Here is a 17,999-nt window from a genome sequence, read left to right as displayed (position 1 = left end):
TCGTTGTTTTAGTCTTGTCTTACTCTTTGTGACCTCTTTTGGGGTATTCTTGGCAAAACAAAGAAACCGGATTGCCTCGCCATTTCTTCCTCTAGCTCATTTTACAGATGAAGAATCAAGGCAAACGGGTGGGTGACTTGCTCAGGATCACATAATTAGAAAGTGCCTGAGGTCACATTTGAACTCAGGTCTTCCTGACTTCAGGCTCAGCTCTTTATCCACTATGTTCACATAGTGACCCAATTCAATACACATTACATAATTATATTATCCAATTGTCTTCATAGAATCTATTGTAAATCTTTTCTCCAGTCCCTCATACTTCTTACTTCCTCTTTCTCATTTGAAGACTATGCTTCTCTAATGAAATGAAACTCTTAGTCCCAAAACCCATTGGTAGGGAACTGTTTCCTAACTGGTGGAGAAGAATGTCCTATTCTGGATAAGCAGTGGGCAGGGTTGGCAAGAGCAAGAGAGCTCCCAGCTTCTTCAGTCCCCTTATGGACCCTTCAAACTCTGCTTCCTCTTTGGAACCCTTCAAACTTCAAAGTTAGGGCATTTCTGGCTTTCAGTTTTGAGTGGGAAAGTAGGAAGAAGCCAATTTCACTTCAAGTTGCTGAAGGAAAAACCTTTGGGAAAACATGGAAGGAACCAGTGGTCTCTACTATTCCCTACTAGCTACTGTAGAGATTGGGGAATTTTCCCTTGAGTGAGATCAAGGACTCTCTTGGTTGAACTAATTTATCTAGCTCCCAACAGGAGACCTTCCTCAGTCTATAGTGTCTGGTAAATATTCTCCTATTTATACTTTCTCTGGCTTCTGTTTTTCTATGATTTGTATAAATGTGTATCTTTGCTATTTGCTATGTATATTCATCATGTAATTGATATTTGATGGGATTTGGGTCCTTCTTGTCCCAATTAAAGTGACAAAGTGATTAAAAGTTAGATTGAACCCAATCACTAAGACTAATAATATTTAAAGGAGCAGACAAGATGTAATTCTAGGCCTATAGACCATTTCCTTTAGGAGAGTAAAATGGCCTCTGGCCCCAACATCCTGGCAGGAATGAAAGTTTCCCTTGGAGAAAGTTGTGGGGAAAAGAGGCTAGGGGGATGTCTATTCTACCTCCCTTTGGGCCACAAAATAAAAGGTCTCTCTACAGCTTGACCTCTCACACCAGGAGTCCTTTCCCTACAGAAAAAACAAAACAAAAAAACAGGATCATTCCCAGTCGGTAAAATTAGAGAGTTGGACTATTTCTGTAAAATGAGATGGTCCTTAAAGTCTCTTTTGGAAATCCTCCTCCCAGTCTCTTCATCTCAAAATCTCCTGTTCATCTTTCTGAGTCTCTATGCCAAAATCAATCCCATCTATACATGCACTGGATCCCATCCCTTCCTGTCTTCTCCAGCAGATCATCCTCAGCTATCCCCACCTCTCTGAAATCTTCCACTTCTAAGAACCAGTTCCTTCCTATATGCCTCCAATGTGTCCAGGTTTCCCCAATAAGTAAAAAACCTTCACTAGATGCTACCATAACCTCATATTATAATTCCCTCTCTCCTCTTTCTCAACCTACATTCTTGAAAAAGTTTGTCTACACTTTCTCTCCTCAATCTTGTGCAATACGGTTTGTGATCTCATCACTTAATAAATGTGCTGCTCTCTCAAGTTTCTAATAATTCTTTAATTTCCAAATATGGGGATCTTTCATTAATTCTAATCCTTTTGACCTTTCGTCTGTGACACTGTTGATCACCCTTTTCTCCTGGATATTCTCTCTTCTCTAGCATTTTATGACAATATACTTTCTTGTTTCATGTCTTCAGTCTTCTTTGTTGATTCATCATCCAAGTCTATATTTCTTGAACCCTCTTCTTTTTTTCTTCTATTTCTCTCTTGCTAATTTTATCAGTTCACATCAGTTTAAATATCATTTGCATGTAGGTGACTTCCAGATCTATATATCTGGCCCTAGGCACTCTCCCAAACTTCAGCCCCAGATCACCAACTGCCTATTAGACATTTCAAATTGGGTGTTTCAGAGACAGCTTAAACTCAGCTTGAACTCATTATCTGTCCTCACTAAATCCTTTCCTCTCCTGAACTTAGTTATTTCTTTCAAAAGCATCATCAACCTTCCAAATTCTCATTTTTATTATGTTAACAATGTCCTGAACTCCTTGCTTTTTCCCAACCTACAAATCCAATCAGTAGCCAAATCTACTTCAAAATATATTTCACATCCAAACTTTTCATACCATTTACTTAGCTATCACCCTAATTCAGGTTCTTGTCACTTCTCACCTAGATTTTTTGCAATAATCTTTTAAACTGGTCATCTTGTTTTAAGTCTCTCTCTATTCTAATCCATCCTATACATTGCTTCAGAAAGTGATTTTCCTTAAGTGCAAGTTTGAGTATGTGACCATCCTACTCAATCAATTCCAGTGGCTTTCTGTTGCCTTTAAGATAAAAGATAAATTATTGCTTAGTTTTTTCTTTTACTTTTAAATATATATATATATATATATATATATATATATATATATATATATATATATATATATATAAATAAAAATTAAGGTTTTTTTAATATTAAGTTTTAAATTCTCTTCCTCTCTCCCTGATATAGATCATAAGTATGCAGTCATGCAAAATATTTCCATATTAGCCATGTTTCAAAAGAAAATGCAGATCCAAAAGCAAAATAAAATTTTTTAAAAAAGAATTAATTTAAAAAGTAAAAAAGTACGCTTCAATCTATATTCAGCCTCCATCAGTTCTTTCTCTGGAAGTGGAAAGCATTTTTTAAATCATAAGTCCTTAAGTATTGTCTTGGATCGTTGTATTGCTGAGAATACAAATTAAAGATTTTAAAAGATGGAAATTTGTTCATAACTGGAGGACAGACTGTCCCTCATTATAAAAGCAATCAGGATAGAGATGGTGAAAGAGAGGAAGGGAAAGAGACAGACAGAGACACAGAGAGAGAAAAAGGGAGAGAGAAATCTGATCACATCTTCCTCCACAAGGAAAACTAGGCATATCAATTTAGAAAAAAAAAGATGGAGAGGATAAGGAAAAATCAAATTCCATAGCTCCCAAGAATCAACCTGACACATAAATCTGAGTTATTAGAATAAACTGCCTTCTCATTCCTTTTCAGAAATAAATGATATACTCAGTTCACATATATCTTTAAATGAGTTGGAGACTGAAGATAGTTTTAATTTTTGCTTTTTTACACCTAAAGAGATGAAAGGAAATTGTTTAGAATCACAGGTTTAGAACGGTAGCTCCATCTGAGAAAACAGAGTCTTTTGGACAAATAAATAAGAAAGAACTAAAAGAGACAGATTGACTATAGGACCTCCAATGTCAAATCCTAATGTTCTTTCCATTGCACCATGTAATTTTACAGGTCCTTCAAGTATTACTTTTCTCCCTAGCTTGTAAATTTTATTAGTACCTTTAAAACTATGGAGAAGAGTAGGGCTCTGTTACTAGCAACAGGTAGGTTTTCAAGTTTGTTTTTACCTTTTCCTTCCTAAGGGTTGACACTTGCTATATCATTAGGGTGGGTAGATAGGGTGTGAATACTGTGTTTGTTTAACTTTGAATTTACCACACCTTGAGTTTTTCATCATAAGATTAAAACTAAACTGCTCTTGCTCACAATCCCTACCTGGTTTTCCTCCTTTATTAGGGTGACTTCATAATGTAATTATATCTCAGTCTAGGAGCAATTTAGGTGAGTTTAAACAGGTAAGGGAAAAGAGAACATAGGCTCTTAACCCTCTGATTACTGGGAGATCCCAGGGAATCATACTCAGACCCAGGCAAAGAAAGATGCGAAAGAGCAAATCTCAACTGGGTGAATGAGGCTGCACAATTGCCAGAGCATTCAACCTTCTGACTGAGCTGTTTTGTTGAGGGTGAGATCCACCCTTTGACTGGAATTTATGCACTATTTCTGAAAGTTGTCTATGGAAGATAAATTCTGCTAAGGAATCAGAATCCAACTTTGCCCTTCTCCATCAATTCCATCCCTTTTTTTTTTTTTTTTTTTTGTAGATTAGTTCAAACTTCCCTAATAGCTTTGTTGAATGGTATGGGCTATAAAAAGGTTTTAATTTCTGGACTTGCTTTCAGTTCTATCAACTCAGAAGAAACTGGATAAATATGTTCCATGCGGGAGCTCTTCCATATCTGTTCAAAAGCTCAAGGAGGATTTGCTGCTCTTTTTGAGGACAGCAATTATCAGAAAGGCCAAATTTCAAGGCTTTAGCAATTTAGGCAGTTGAGTTTTTACTGACTCATTTCTCTGTCCAATTCTTTTTTTATCTGACTGAGCTTCTCCTGAGTCCTGGAGATGAAGCTCTGCTCACTTTGTCAAGTGCCTCATAAAAATTCTCTTCTCAAAGGATAATAGAGATTCTCTAGTCTAGAGACACTTTTTTTTTTTTTTTTTTTTTTGCATCATGGACCCCCTTGGCAGTATTGATGAAGCCCAAGAACCTCTACTTATTATGTTTTTAACTGTAAAAAAATAGAATGTATAAATTTACAAAGAAAACCAATATTTGAAAAAAAAATTTTTTTTAAACAATTTCAGGTCAGAAAACCCAGGTTAAAAATACTTGATAGTAGGGGCAGCTAAGAGGTGCAGTGGATAGAGTATCAGCCTGAAGTCAAGAGGACCCGAGTTCAAATTTGACTTCAGACACGTAACAGTTCCTAGATCCTTGGGCAAGTCATTTAACCCTAATTGCTTCAGAAAAAAAAAAAAAAAAAAGGAAAAGAATACTTGATAGTATAATCTCCTTTCCTATTCTTCATTTACCATTGAGGAAACTGAATCCTAATTCAATTTAACTTCAACAATCATTTATCAAATATCTATTATGTGTGAGGTATTATGTTAACCTCTAGACTAGAGTTAAGATGAAAATGAAAACAGTTCCTGCACTCAAAGAGCTTTTGGATTATTGGAATACTCTCCCCCCTTCCCCAACCAAAACAAAACAAAACATTTTCCCAAGTGTCTGAGTTAAATTTCAAATGCAAAGCTTCTAATATCAAGTCTCATAGTCTTTCCACTATATAGCATAATACAGTAGAATGAGCACTTGGAGTCAGAATGCCTGAGTTATTTAAACCCTAGTTCTGCTCTGACCTGCCTAGATGACTTTTAAACAACTCATTGTATCTCTCCAGAGGCTCGTCTGTAAAAATTAGAGGAATTTGGATTAGGCAGACCAAAGATTTCTAGATAATTTGAACTAGGTAGTTCAAAGATTTTAAGATGTCTTCAAGCTCTAGGATGATTTGAGAAAAATCAGGAAAGACTCACATGAATTGATACAGAGTGAAATGAGCAGAACCAGGAGAATGTTATACATAGTAACAGCAATATTGTTCAATGAACAACTGTTAGGGACAGCTCAGCAATACAATGATCCAAAAAAATTTCAAAGTATTCAGGAGGAAAAATATGTCTGAATATAGATTGGAGCATGCTATTTTTCACTTTCTTCCTTTTTCTTTTTGGTTAGAGATTTCTCCTACAAAATGACTAATATGGTAATGCTTTACATGATAGAATATGTAAACTATATCAGATTGCTTCCTGTCTCAGAAAGGGGTAAGAGGGAAGACAGAATTGCAAACTTAAAAAACAAAAACAAATGTGAAAAATTGTTTTTACATATAATGGGGGCAGTGAGAGGTTTTTAAAAAGATTTCTTCTAGCTTTAAATTGATGATCCTTCAGCATCTAATGTCCTTTAATGCTGTTTGTTTTCTTATGGGCTCTAGGAGTCTGTACATATGGAAAAAAGGGGAAAAAATTAGTTATTAAGCACCCACTGTGTGCTAGACTCTGTGCTAAGCACTTTAAAAATATTACTTCATTTAACTCTAACAGCCACCCTACAAAGTGGATGCTATTATTATTTATTTTAGAATAGAGGAAACTTAGGCAAATAGAAATTAGATGGCTTACCCAGTCACATAACTAGTAAGTATACCAGGCCAAATTTGAACTCAAGACTCTTTGGCTGTAGGCCCACAGCTCCATCCAGTGCACAATTAAACTGCCTTAGCTTTCAAAAGACCTGAGCTTTCACTGGTTTAAGTGTTAGGCCCATCTTCTACTAACAAGAGTGAGAAAAAAGATCATCATCCTGTGGCCCATTATTTCTGAACTTAACTGGGTCATCTGAGGACAGAGTCAGTCCCAACATCTATGTCAAAGCATTTCTAAGTTGATAAAATCTGACAGAATTTGGGCTCTCTCTTTTGGAGCTTAGGGTCATCTCCCCAATAGGAAACCTTAAGCGGAGATACATATAATCTATATTTGTATAATTAATATGTTTTATATTTGTATTCTGAGCATGTAACTAGTGCAAGGCACATAGTAGTGTTGAAAATATAATAAATATATATTTTTCTAGGGTTGGGGGAAGGCAGGGGCAGAATGGTTCCAGACCTATGATTTCATTGGCAGAAAGAACTCAGGAAGACTACCTATGCAGCTCTGTCCAGCAACAATTAAAACTTTTTCTTTCTTTCTTTGCTGAGGCAATCGGAGTTAAGTGACTTGCCCAGGGTCACACAGCTAGGAAGTGTTAAGTGTCTGAACTCAGGAACTCCTGATTTCTGGGCTGGTGCTCTATTCACCAACTAGCTGTCCCCTAAAGCTTTTTATTTTCAAATCATATGTATGGATAAGTTCTCAACATTCAACATTGACCCTTGTCTTCCAAATTTTTACCCCTTTCTTCCTCTCCTTCCTCTAGACAGCAAGTAATATAATACATATTAAATATGTGTAATTCTTCTATACATAGTTCCATAATTATCGTGCTGCACGAGAAAAATCATATCAAAAAGAAGAAAAAAAAGAAAGAAAACACAATGCGAGCAAACAACCACAAAAAGAGTGAGAATGCTGCCCTGTGAACCACACTCAGTTCCCACAGTCTCTCTCTGGGTGTAGATGGCTCTCTTCATCACAAGATCATTGCAACTGGCCTCAATTATCTCATTGAGCAACTTACTATCTTAAAAACTGGCTAAGTGACGAGCTTAAGTGCACACACCTAGTTTGAGTCTAAGGCTGAACCAGAACTCCGGCCTTTAGTGACTCTGAAGTCGCTCTTACCTTCACTAGGCTGTCCCTTCTCATAAGCCCGTAGGTAAACATTCATTCAACAAGCACTTATTAAGCACCTTCCATGTGCCAGACAGGGGGAACACAATTAAAGGCAAAAAGACTATGGCTGCTCTGAAGGAAGTCATTCTAATGAGAACAAGATATAGGCCGGACAGATGGGAGATTATTTTCAAAAGGAAGATCCCAGCATGAAAACACACTTCTTGAGAATGAATTACGCTCTGTGCTCATTCCCCCTTCCAGCCCCACCCCACACCACCCCAAGATAGAGACTTCTGGATGTGCAGCTTTTGTACGAAACTTTGGGCCTGCCAGCTCGGCCCCCACCCCCAGCCCGTCTCCAGTCTCTCTCCGTCACTCTCAGGCGGTCTCTCCCTCCCTCCAGGAGTGACCGTGCTGTGATAAGACAACAGAGAAAGAAAGATAGGGACGAGAAAAAGGCCCAATAAAAGTTGAGATAAGTTTCCCCGGAAGTTGGGCGGGCAGCTCCTGGCTCTCTCATCTTTCGGGCTGGCCCAGGATCCCCCTCCGCAGCCGCACCCCGAGCCTGGCTCAGGCTGGCAGGTACTTCTTCCTCCTCCTTCTCCTCCTCCTCCTCCTTTTGTTTGAGTGTCCAGAGTGCGGGTTTCCTGTTGACCCCGGAAAGTTGGGAAAAGGCAGAAAAAGCCAAGGCCAGCCCCCTGGTCCTCTGCGCCCCTCCCCCAGCCCCCCGCTCCTCGTTTTTGGTTTTGTTTTGTCTGTCCCGGCCGGCCGGCGCTCGGCTTCTCCGGGTCTGGTGGCCTTGGGTCCCGAGGCTGGCAGGCGGGGCAGGCTGGCAGCTGCTAGTCCCTCCCAGAGGAGGGCGAGGCCGGGCGAGACCCGCCTCAGCCGGGGCTCCCAATTTGGAAGGCGAGGAAGAAGGAAGGGGCTAAGCTGAGGAGGAGGCGCTGGGAAGGGAAGCCAGAGGCTGTGGCTTTGCGGGGGAGGGCGGAGGAGAGTGGCTGGCTGCCCTTTTCTGGCCGCTCGGCGCTGCCTCCGCCTCCGGCTCTCTCCCCCACCCCTGCCCCCCGCTCCGTCCGGGCAGGTGGAGTCTGGCGGAGAAGTTGCGGTTTCTGTTCCGTCTGCTCCGGGCACTGAATTCCCTCGGGCCCCGGCCGGGCACTTGGGAGCGGAGCGGGGCCGGGCGGGCGGGGAGACTGTGGCTCGTCCGATGGGGGCTCCCGGCTGCTAGAGTCCCCGGCCCTCTCACTCCTTCCTCCTGCCCCCAGTGTGTGCCCCAGCTTAGCCGATGGCTGAAGCCCGACGGCTGGAAGAAGAAGAGGAAGAGCTGCGGGAGCGCAGAGAGCTCGGAGCCTCCAGGAGAGTCCGGGGCCGAGCTCACTCCACTCACTCTGCCGCAGGTAAGGGCCGGGCGTGGGCTGCGAGACCCGGACTGGCGAGGAAGGGGGGGGGCGGCGGCGGGCAGCCTCAGCCCGGCCCGACTCCGGTCCCGGTGTGTGCGCGCGCGCTGCCCGGCTCCGAGCCCCTCTCTCTCCTCCCGCCGGCGAGCGCTCTTGGGCGCTCACGCCGGTGCGCCCCGGCCGGGCACTTCGAAGTGCCCTGAGAGCTACTGGAGGTGAGCTGGGGAAGAAGGGACTGTTCGCCTCCCCACTCCCATTTCAGACAACAACACTTTATTTATTTTAAAATCCACGTTTAGAAGAAATCAGCCACCTTTTCAGAGACATGTGCACTTAATAAGAAGTGATGATTCTGGAATTGGAAATCTCCATCTCCTTTGCCCCTAACATAGCCAGATTCTGGATTCGTCGTCTCCCTCCCCATTCTCCTGCCCTTGTCTCTTGTCTCTACAGATGGTTATTATCTGTTCTGCTTATTTCCTGAGCGGATCTGTAAAATGCTGTTACTTTTTCCCTGAGTATCAAAAACTTAGAATTGGTTTGCCCATTAAAAAATGGATAAGCATATATAGAAAAAGGGCCCAAGGTGGTTCAGTCGAAAACAGCACAAAGTCTGGGGTCAGACGACTTGGCTTTCACTCTGATGTTTACTGTATAAATGAACTTTGACCATGACATTTATTACAGCTCCGAACTTGAGGACCGTCCACCCTTCCAGGAACTATATGTGAATATTCTTGTTTGAGATAAAAATAAATCTATAAATATAGATTTAGACCTGGAATTTGGACCTTTGCGATCCCTTGTTCTAACATCTTCAATTTACTTCTGAGGAAACCAAGGCCCAAAGATTATGTGACTTGTCCACAATTGAGTAAATCAGTTTTCTCGTGAATAAAAAGTTAGAATTCAGTGATGTCCAATTCAAATAAAAGGAGATCCCTGCAGGTCATGTATTAATTAGAAAAATACAAATTAACATCCATATTGTATTGCATTTTTATTAAACATTTCCCAATTACATTTGAATATGGTTGAAGCTGTAGTCTGCAGTTTTGAAAGCCAAACCCAGTTTTGACATCTCTAGCTCTCCATGACCTGAAAGGTCTCTTCCATTTTTAAATCCCATGTGGCAGAGCTAGAATTCAAAGCCTTGTCCTGCTTCTCCAGCATCACCATATTGCCACCGTTTTCCTTCATCTACAAAATGAGGGGTTTTCTCTGAGGAGACTTCTAGTTCTGAGTTATGTGTATTTTATGGACTGAGACTTTTATAAAGTTCAACTTTCAGGTCATGTATTTGGAGTAGCCCAGAGACCAAATACTTAAGCTTATAAGTGGATGAGTGAATAGGTTTGAATTCCCCAATTCTTTCCCCTACTCATAGGACTTTTCTTAATGATGTATAACAGGAAATTCACCAGCTAGTGCATTTCACCAGGTAAGCTGAATTTATATAAAAACCAACCATGACCAACAAAACAAAACAGTCAGGGGAATGTAAGGGAACAAAAAAGGGATAAGGAAGAGGAACCAATTCAATACTACATCAAAGACTCATATTGTAAGTGAGAAAGCAGAATGTAGTAAACCTTCCATAACCCAGGGAACCAGCTTGGAGGCTTTTCATTCCTGTTGGTTGGAGAAAAAAAGGATTGTGGACCTTTTCTAAGGGCTCAGAAAGTTATAATATGGGGGGGGGGGCATTAGGAGGGAAGAATGGGTATAGAAAAATAATGTGGCAAATGAAAGGGAAGATCTTGGAATCAGAGTATGTTCTCCATCTACATAGCTGGATTCTGTTTCCCCTTAGAACTAAAATCTTGTTTAAGTCTGACCTTTTTAAGAATTTTACTTATACAGAATTCTACCTTATCACACACTTTTCTAACTGCAGTGACTAACTATAGTTGATTATTCACAAGAGTATCTTAATTTTAAAAAATATTTGGTAGTTTAAGCTTATGTACAGTAAACAAATGTGTGTAGAGAAGCAAGCAAATAGTTGTTTGCGTGTGTGGGGGGAAATATTTCAGAGAACAATACTACAATAAAAATGCTTGAGACTTCAAGAAAATGTTTCTCATATGCATTATAGATCAAAATCATGGCTAATTGAATTTTTACAACTTTCTGCAAAGTGCTTTGCTTCCTTTTCAGGAACCATATAGTGAAAAATCCTTGTTTAGAATAAAACTAAAAGTGCTTTTACACATATATCTATATATCTAAACACAGAGAAACATTCATATATATATATGTATATATGTTTTATATGTGCATGCATATACACAGAGTACATAATCTGTTTCTGTGTTTTATTAGTTGCTAGCAACATGTGTAACTATTTCAAGGCTGCGGGCAGTGATATTTTTTATCTTATTTCTTCTAACTCCTTTAATTTCTGAAGGTTACTGGATGTTTATCTTGGTTTAGAGAAGTTTTTTTTTTTTTGTTGTGGTGGTTTTTTAGAGATATGTTACAATACTTATTCATTATGAATTCAGAAATCTTGCTTTATAAAGTTTTAAAATCTTAATCGTGTTGGACATTATGAAGAAAAGAGGATCTCGACATTGCAGGATAAAAAGAGAAACAAATTGAACATCTTTGATTTTTATTCCCTTTTGAGTCACTAATTTGATATTAATTTCATTTCTTTTGTCCTCTCAACAAAAGGTCTTTTTTCTCCTTTATGCCTTCAATGGCTAATGTGTTGCACAGACATTCTCACATTCCTTATTGAGCTTGGACATTCGTTGGTTATGGCTGAATTAGAGTCTGCATTCTCACAGAGATAGTGCAAAAGATAGGGTTTGTGCTAAAGTCTTTGCAAGTTAAATTTTGAGCATTCTCACCATTTCTCTCTGTACCTTCCCCAACTATACCAGTTTAGACCTTATTTTTTGAGGTTCAGAATATACATGATTTAGCATTTTATTAGTATAGATTATTTTAATTTTTCTCCAGTGAAATAGACTTGAAAGGTAGGCTTTCTTTATTTCTCCTGAATGTCTGGAATAGTGCTGTGCCTATCAAATAGATAATGGAGATATTGTCTGTGAATGTAATGCATTCTTACTGTGCTGTAAAACAATGAATACCGAGAAGCTTGGAAAGATTTATATGAACTGATACAAAATGAAATAAGAACCATGAAAACAATATATTCCCCTTCACTATAACAATGTGTATTTAAATAACAAAAGCAACAAACAGTTGTATCTGGAATTATAATGATAAACCTTGAAGAACAGATATGAGAAGGTACCTTCCTTTCCTTTGCAAGATGGGGGACCATGGCTGTGGAGCACTAACTGTATTCAATATGTGGCTTAGTTTTACTGAACTCTTTTCTCCCTCATTTTTTATTCTTTGAGGTTACATTGGGAAATGAAGGTAAAAACAAAAGATGAGAGTAAAAATTTATTTTTAAAAAACCCATTAATATTTTGGTGGAGATATGTGAAAATCCTGAAAATCACTGAAATCTAGATCAAACTCCAAACTTTTTTCACGAGAAAACTGATTTACTCAATTGTGGACAAGTCACATAATCTTTGGGCCTTGGTTTCCTCAGAAGTAAATTGAAGATGTTAGTACAACTGAATTAAAGAGTAAATATTAGTTAACATGTATGCTATTTACTTCCCCTTCACTCAGTAATTTTCAGAATCCTTTTCTCTTAAATGTATTCATAAGATCACAAGTAAGATTTTTATAATATTAGTATTTATTTGACTTACTTTAAGAAATCTGGATCCAAATGTTCCTTTGACAACATCCAGTTTTTCCTCTGAAATGTGCTAAAAATCATACAGTGAACAATATATATTTAATAAACACTTATTGTTCAGATGACTTTGCTAGAATTTTGATTAGCTACATAAAATGTAGTCAAAAAACAGATGTGGAAAGAACCATTTAAAATGTCTTGTTTTCTTCAAAATGAAGCTCAAATATCTTTTGTGTGAAGTCTTTCTTGATCCTCCCTAGCTGCTAGTACCCACCTGAACTCCAAATTACTATGTATTTATTTTGTATCTATTTATTTGTGTACATGTTGTCTCTCCCAGTAGAATGTAAGCTTCTGGAGAGCAGGGGTTTTTTTATTTATTATCATTCTTAGTATGTAGTGAATTGCCTTGGTACAGAGCAGACACTTAGTCAATAATTGTTGTTTAATTTGGTTCAACTCCTTCATTTTACAGATGAGGAAACTGAGGCCTAGGGAGTTTAAGTGAGTTATCCAAGGCTACACTGGTAGGAAGAGGCAAAGCTTAGATATGGACCTGGATCCTCTGATTCTAGGTCCAGTGTTCTTGTTCACTGTTCTAAGTTGAACATTGTCTACAGCAGAGGTGTCAAATCACTGCCTGAACCCAATTAAAATACAACTGAGAAATATTTAACAAAATGAGTAAAAATACAATAGGACATAGATGATGTTAATATGTGGTTTTCTAAGTCAATATGAGTCCCACCAGCATCCTTATATATAGTTTAATGGTTCTTGGTCCACTTGAGCTTGACATAAATGGTTTAGAGCCTATAATCTAACATAATTAAAAACAAAAATAAATCCATAGACCCCAGATTTAGAATAGAAGGGTAAGATGATAATTAGAAGATTTTTCTTCTGTTTGTGTGAAACTGTAAGTTCATCTGTTTGGGGAATTCCAGACATAAGAGGTTCTCTCCACTATTGCAGATGAAACTCTGAAATTTACAGTCTGAGTTGCTTTTGGACACTGGAAGAGTTAAATGAAAGTTCTTTCTGATTCCAAGACAGATTCTCTCATACTATACCAAGTACTATCTTTCCATCTGTAATTCTTCTATAATGTGTGTGTGTATGAACATGCACAAGCATGTGGCTTGTGCATGCATTTAATCGTATCCAGGGGTTTTCTGGTGGTGTCGATCCCACTATGTTTCCCTTTTGTTTCAGCTTGCTTTTTGACATATTTTAAAAACTGCATTTCACTATAATTGGTTTCCTTTGCTCTCCTATGTATTTTATTTTATGCATTTGAGAACATTGTTTTGAGAAGGAGTTGATAACTTTACCTGCCTGCCAAAGGGGTCCATGGGACAAAAAGATTTAACAACTCCTGATTTAGATCTTTCCCTATTTCCTTGTAGGCTTCTATGATTTTTAAAATAAAGCATTCAAAGGTAGTGAGTTATAAGGAACCAGATGCTGTTTACTGAGAACTGACCTTCTACTCAGTGGGAAAAGCTTGAGGGCTTAATTTTTAATTTTCTTCATATTAAGATTTGCAAATAACAAATACTCCTTTGAACCTCATGCTGGATTAATAATCTAGAACCAGTAGGATGTACAAGCATGCTGCTACTCTATGGTTTAATTCAAATTTAAGTGGGTCACAGGTGTGATAGAGGGCCATGGTTCTCAAGCCTTCCTTCTCAGGGGTCATTTAAACACAGCTGCTATTGTGTGTGAACATAAGAGAAGTAGCCAGCCATTGAAAGGGGTGCTGAGTGAGATGTAGTAGTTAGTGTGAAGAAAATGAAGATTAAACAACTGTGTGTCACTGTGCCACTGGAATGAAACCATTTCCTTCTTCTCTCTCCTCTTGTCACTAACATTTAGTAAGCCCCTGCAGTGTGCAATTCACTGGACTAGGTTTTGGAGATATAAAGGTGATATAAGATGCAATTTCAAGGAACTTTAAAGTCCAGCAGGGGAGACAATATGTCAAGGCTTTATGATTTCATTGGCGTGAACATTCTGCATAAGTGAAGATTATAATCATTCTCATCCTCTTCCTCTTCTAATTATCATGTATTATATTTATCTATTTACATGCATCTATCCCCTCTCCCCATTTTCCCCCATAAAATTTAAGCTGTTCAAGGCAGTGAATATTTTGTGTTGCTTTTGTAGCCTCAGGCTTAGAAATCAGAAGGATGAGCCATAAGGGAGTGAAGACCCTGATCATAGTTCTAGAGCAGAAAACAGTACTTGTGGTCACTCACTGAGCAGAGTACAGGCTACACAATAGTGACCATAGTTCTCTTTACATTATACTACCTTAGAAGAACTGAATATTTGCTTACAAATGGTGTTATTTCTACCTCACAACTAAAGTCTTACTTTAATGTTTCATTAATACAGGGAACTGATGTTGAATTTTCCAAGTCTATGACAGTGTGGCAAAGTTGCAGCAGGTCCTACTAAGCTGGAAAGGTTCTGACTACTGGGCTTGCGATGGAGTTATGTAAAATCAATCTGAGAACCAAAAGCATAGAAGTAAAGAATTTAAGCTTTGGAAGGGACCTCAGCAGGGGCAAAGCCGAGATGGCAGACTAAAGGCAGAGACTCCCAAACACCTTCCCTCCCAACAACTTCAAAATAATGTTTCAAAATGAATTTTGGAACAGCAAAACCAACAAAAGGGTAAGGAGAAACAACATTCCAGCCCTAGAGAACTTAGAAGGTTGGCAGGAAAGCTCTGTCTCCCTGGGGTAAAAAGGAGTTCAGTCAGCACATGCCATTTGGGCAAGCTTTTACTACACTGTTACAGACTTGGAAAAATCATCATCAACTCCATGCAGTAATGAATGAAACATCAAAGTAGAATATTAGTTGAGAGGTAGAAATAACAATATTGTAAGGAAATATTCAGAATATTAATTGGCATATGATGAGTCGATCCCAAAGCTCCAAACAGTCTTCTGAGAAATTTAAAGAGGGAGAGAAAACTTCTTCTAATTAGGGCATTTAAAAAAGGAAATGACGCTTGAGTCAATCCCTTCATGGAGAAGGTGATATCAGAATAAGTAAAGCAGAAGGATTTGAAAAGGCAGAGTTCATATAACAGCACATATAGGGCTGGAAGGGATCCTAGAGTACCAATGAAACAACGTATGCAATGCTTTGCAAGCCTTAAAATATTAGTTATCATCAGTAAACTCTTTTACACATATATTTGTATATTATTGTTGTTCGGTATTTTTAGTTGTGTCTTATTCTCCATGCCCATTTGGGATTTTATTGGCAAGTGTTTTTTCCTCCTCCAGCTCATTTTACAGATGAGGAAACTGAGGCAAACAGGTTTAAGTGACTTGCCCAGGGTCACACAGCCAGTAAGTGTCTGAGACCAGATTTGAATTCAGGAAGAGGAGTCTTTCTGGTTACAGGCTGGTATTCTATCCACTATGCCCCCTAGTTGCCTTTATATGTATGGATGCATATATGTAGATGTGTGTGTGTATGTATGTATGTTTGGATATATGAATATGAATATATGCAGCTAAGTGGCACTCTGGATAGAGTACCTACCTGGAGCCAGGAGGACCTGAATTTAAATCTGTCTGTATTATCTTGGACATGTCATTCAATCCTATTTGTCTCAGTTTTGAACCGGAGAAGGAAATGATAAACCATTTTTTGTATCTTTGCCAACAGAAAACCAAATGAGGTCAAAAGAGTCACATACAACTGAAACAACTCTTCAGCTCTGTGTGTGTGTGTTTGTATATACATATGAGAGTGTTGGAGTCCAGCTCCAATGATTACTGAGAGTGTGAACGAATATCTGAGGTGAGGCAGAAGATAAGCTTTGCAATCTCCGTTTATTAATCTGAGTGCCAGGATTTATATACTCTTTAAACTAGTGTGACATTAACAACAGCTTCTTCCAGGTGACACTATATACCTTCCAGGGTTAATGCGGAGACCACACTGACATTTAAAAAAAAAAAAAAAGTAAGGCTGTGAGAGTCTAAAAGGATTCCTTCTCTTCAAATTCCTTGCCTCCTCCACCTACCCCCAGATTTTTAAGGGGCTGATGATTGTGGTGATCACATTTTCCATATAAAAAACTGGGATGCGAATTCTGACAAGAGGTCCCCTACCCCCAATCATTGAATGGGCTAGAATATTTTACATGGGAATTTTCCCCAGAGGATCAGTTCTATGTGGAGGCCAAACCTATAAGAAACTTCATATTGGACAGTAGTATTAACTAAAATAAAGATACTGTGAGGAGATAGTGCGTTTTCTGGCACTGGACCACCGTGGCTCATGTTCCTCCCATTTCCATGCCCTCCCACAGCAGAACAACAAACAAATAACCTTCAAAATTACTTCTATTGATTCTCCTACAGGTTATGACAGATAATCTTAGGGAGATATAATAGATGCTCCTTGGTGTCAGTCACTGAGTCAGGAAGGGGAAAATAGTGCATTAGAAGCAGCTTGACATAATGGCTATAGATTTCACCTCAAATCCAAGAAAACCTATATTCAGGTCCAGCTTCTGAACATGTTAACTGTGTGAGTCTGGAAAAGTCACTTGACTTCTTAGTGATCTCTCTAAGACTGTAAGCTGCAGAGAAGGTGACCACCTGCACTGGAAAAAAGGCATTTCCTCATCTTGCCTTTACCAATGAATTCACAGGCTCAATCCCTGTCTTTATTCTTGGGACCATACATAGTTGCCAAGTAAAGTGCTATTTAAGATCTGAGAAGAAAGGTTCTTCTTTATCAGCCTTTTGATAATCAAGCTTTATAATATATTTAAAGTATTTAACAAATCCGAAAGTGCTATATAAATGTTATCTATTATTGGGAAGCCTTCCCCTATTATATAGATGGAAATGTGGTAGGAGCATGCATTGGTGTTTAAGAGAGGGAAAGGTTTGTAATGGTCACTGTGGGAACTTTCCTCTTGAAGTGTCCCTTTGGATCTATTTTTTCTGACGGAAAGTGTGGGGTAAATCATATTAAAAACCAACAAGATTATGATTAAAGTAGAAGATGGGTCTTTGGGAGGGAAGGGAGCAGAGGGGATACTGGAAAAAATTTTGATGATATTAGTAAAATATCTATTCAAATTTTTTTTTAAAGGGAAAAATAGTGAAATGTGATGTCAAATACAATATTGCCTTTGTTGTTTAAGCAAAATGCTTCCAAACAGTAAATATTCCATTTATTTCAAGATCATGAAAGCTCTCTTGTATCTAAATGACAATAGTCACATCCTTTTTTTTTTTTGTCTTTTCCACACTTCCAATCCAATTGTTTTTGCCATTCAAATGGAAAGATGCCTAGACTTGGAATCAGGAAACCTGGCCCTTGGCACTAACCAGCTGGTGGACCTTTGAACAAGAACTTCAACCTCTCTGGCTCCCAGTTTCCTCATCTGTAAAATGAACTCAATCTAACACGGATTTCCAGGGTCCCTTGGTGCTCTGCTACCCTGTTTCATATTCAAGTTTTATCACTTCCTTGCCTTAGGGCAATTTCACTGAATCTCCTGGGTGTCTGTCTCTGAGTCAGGGAAGGGAAAAATACAAATCTATCAAATGCTGCTATTTGTTACCAACTCTTGAAAAGTTTAATAGAAGATAGATAGAGGAAGCTGAAACAAAGGGGTAACTAATTGTGCTTGGGAATTTTCCA

The 17,999-nt window shown here is 38.7% G+C and overlaps 1 protein-coding gene across 6 annotated transcripts in view; it reads left to right on the top strand.

Annotated features, from left to right (window-relative positions):
- The first annotated feature begins 8,020 nt into the window (after positions 1–8,020).
- Positions 8,021–17,999, top strand: part of SH3D19 (SH3 domain containing 19) — a 207,350-nt gene continuing 197,371 nt past the window's right edge. For 4 of the 6 annotated variants that reach the window (XM_074274173.1, XM_074274175.1, XM_074274172.1 and 1 more), the window contains exon 1: positions 8,021–8,566. In XM_074274173.1, the coding sequence (XP_074130274.1) occupies positions 8,455–8,566 (112 nt within the window). In that variant the 5' untranslated portion in view covers positions 8,021–8,454. The remainder of the gene's footprint in view (positions 8,567–17,999) is intronic. The other 2 variants (XM_074274176.1, XM_074274179.1) reach the window with 1 other exon arrangement.

Source organism: Sminthopsis crassicaudata, chromosome 6 (assembly GCF_048593235.1).
Source record: "Sminthopsis crassicaudata isolate SCR6 chromosome 6, ASM4859323v1, whole genome shotgun sequence".
Taxonomy (NCBI): domain Eukaryota; kingdom Metazoa; phylum Chordata; class Mammalia; order Dasyuromorphia; family Dasyuridae; genus Sminthopsis; species Sminthopsis crassicaudata.
This window is presented reverse-complemented; position numbering and strand designations above follow the sequence as displayed.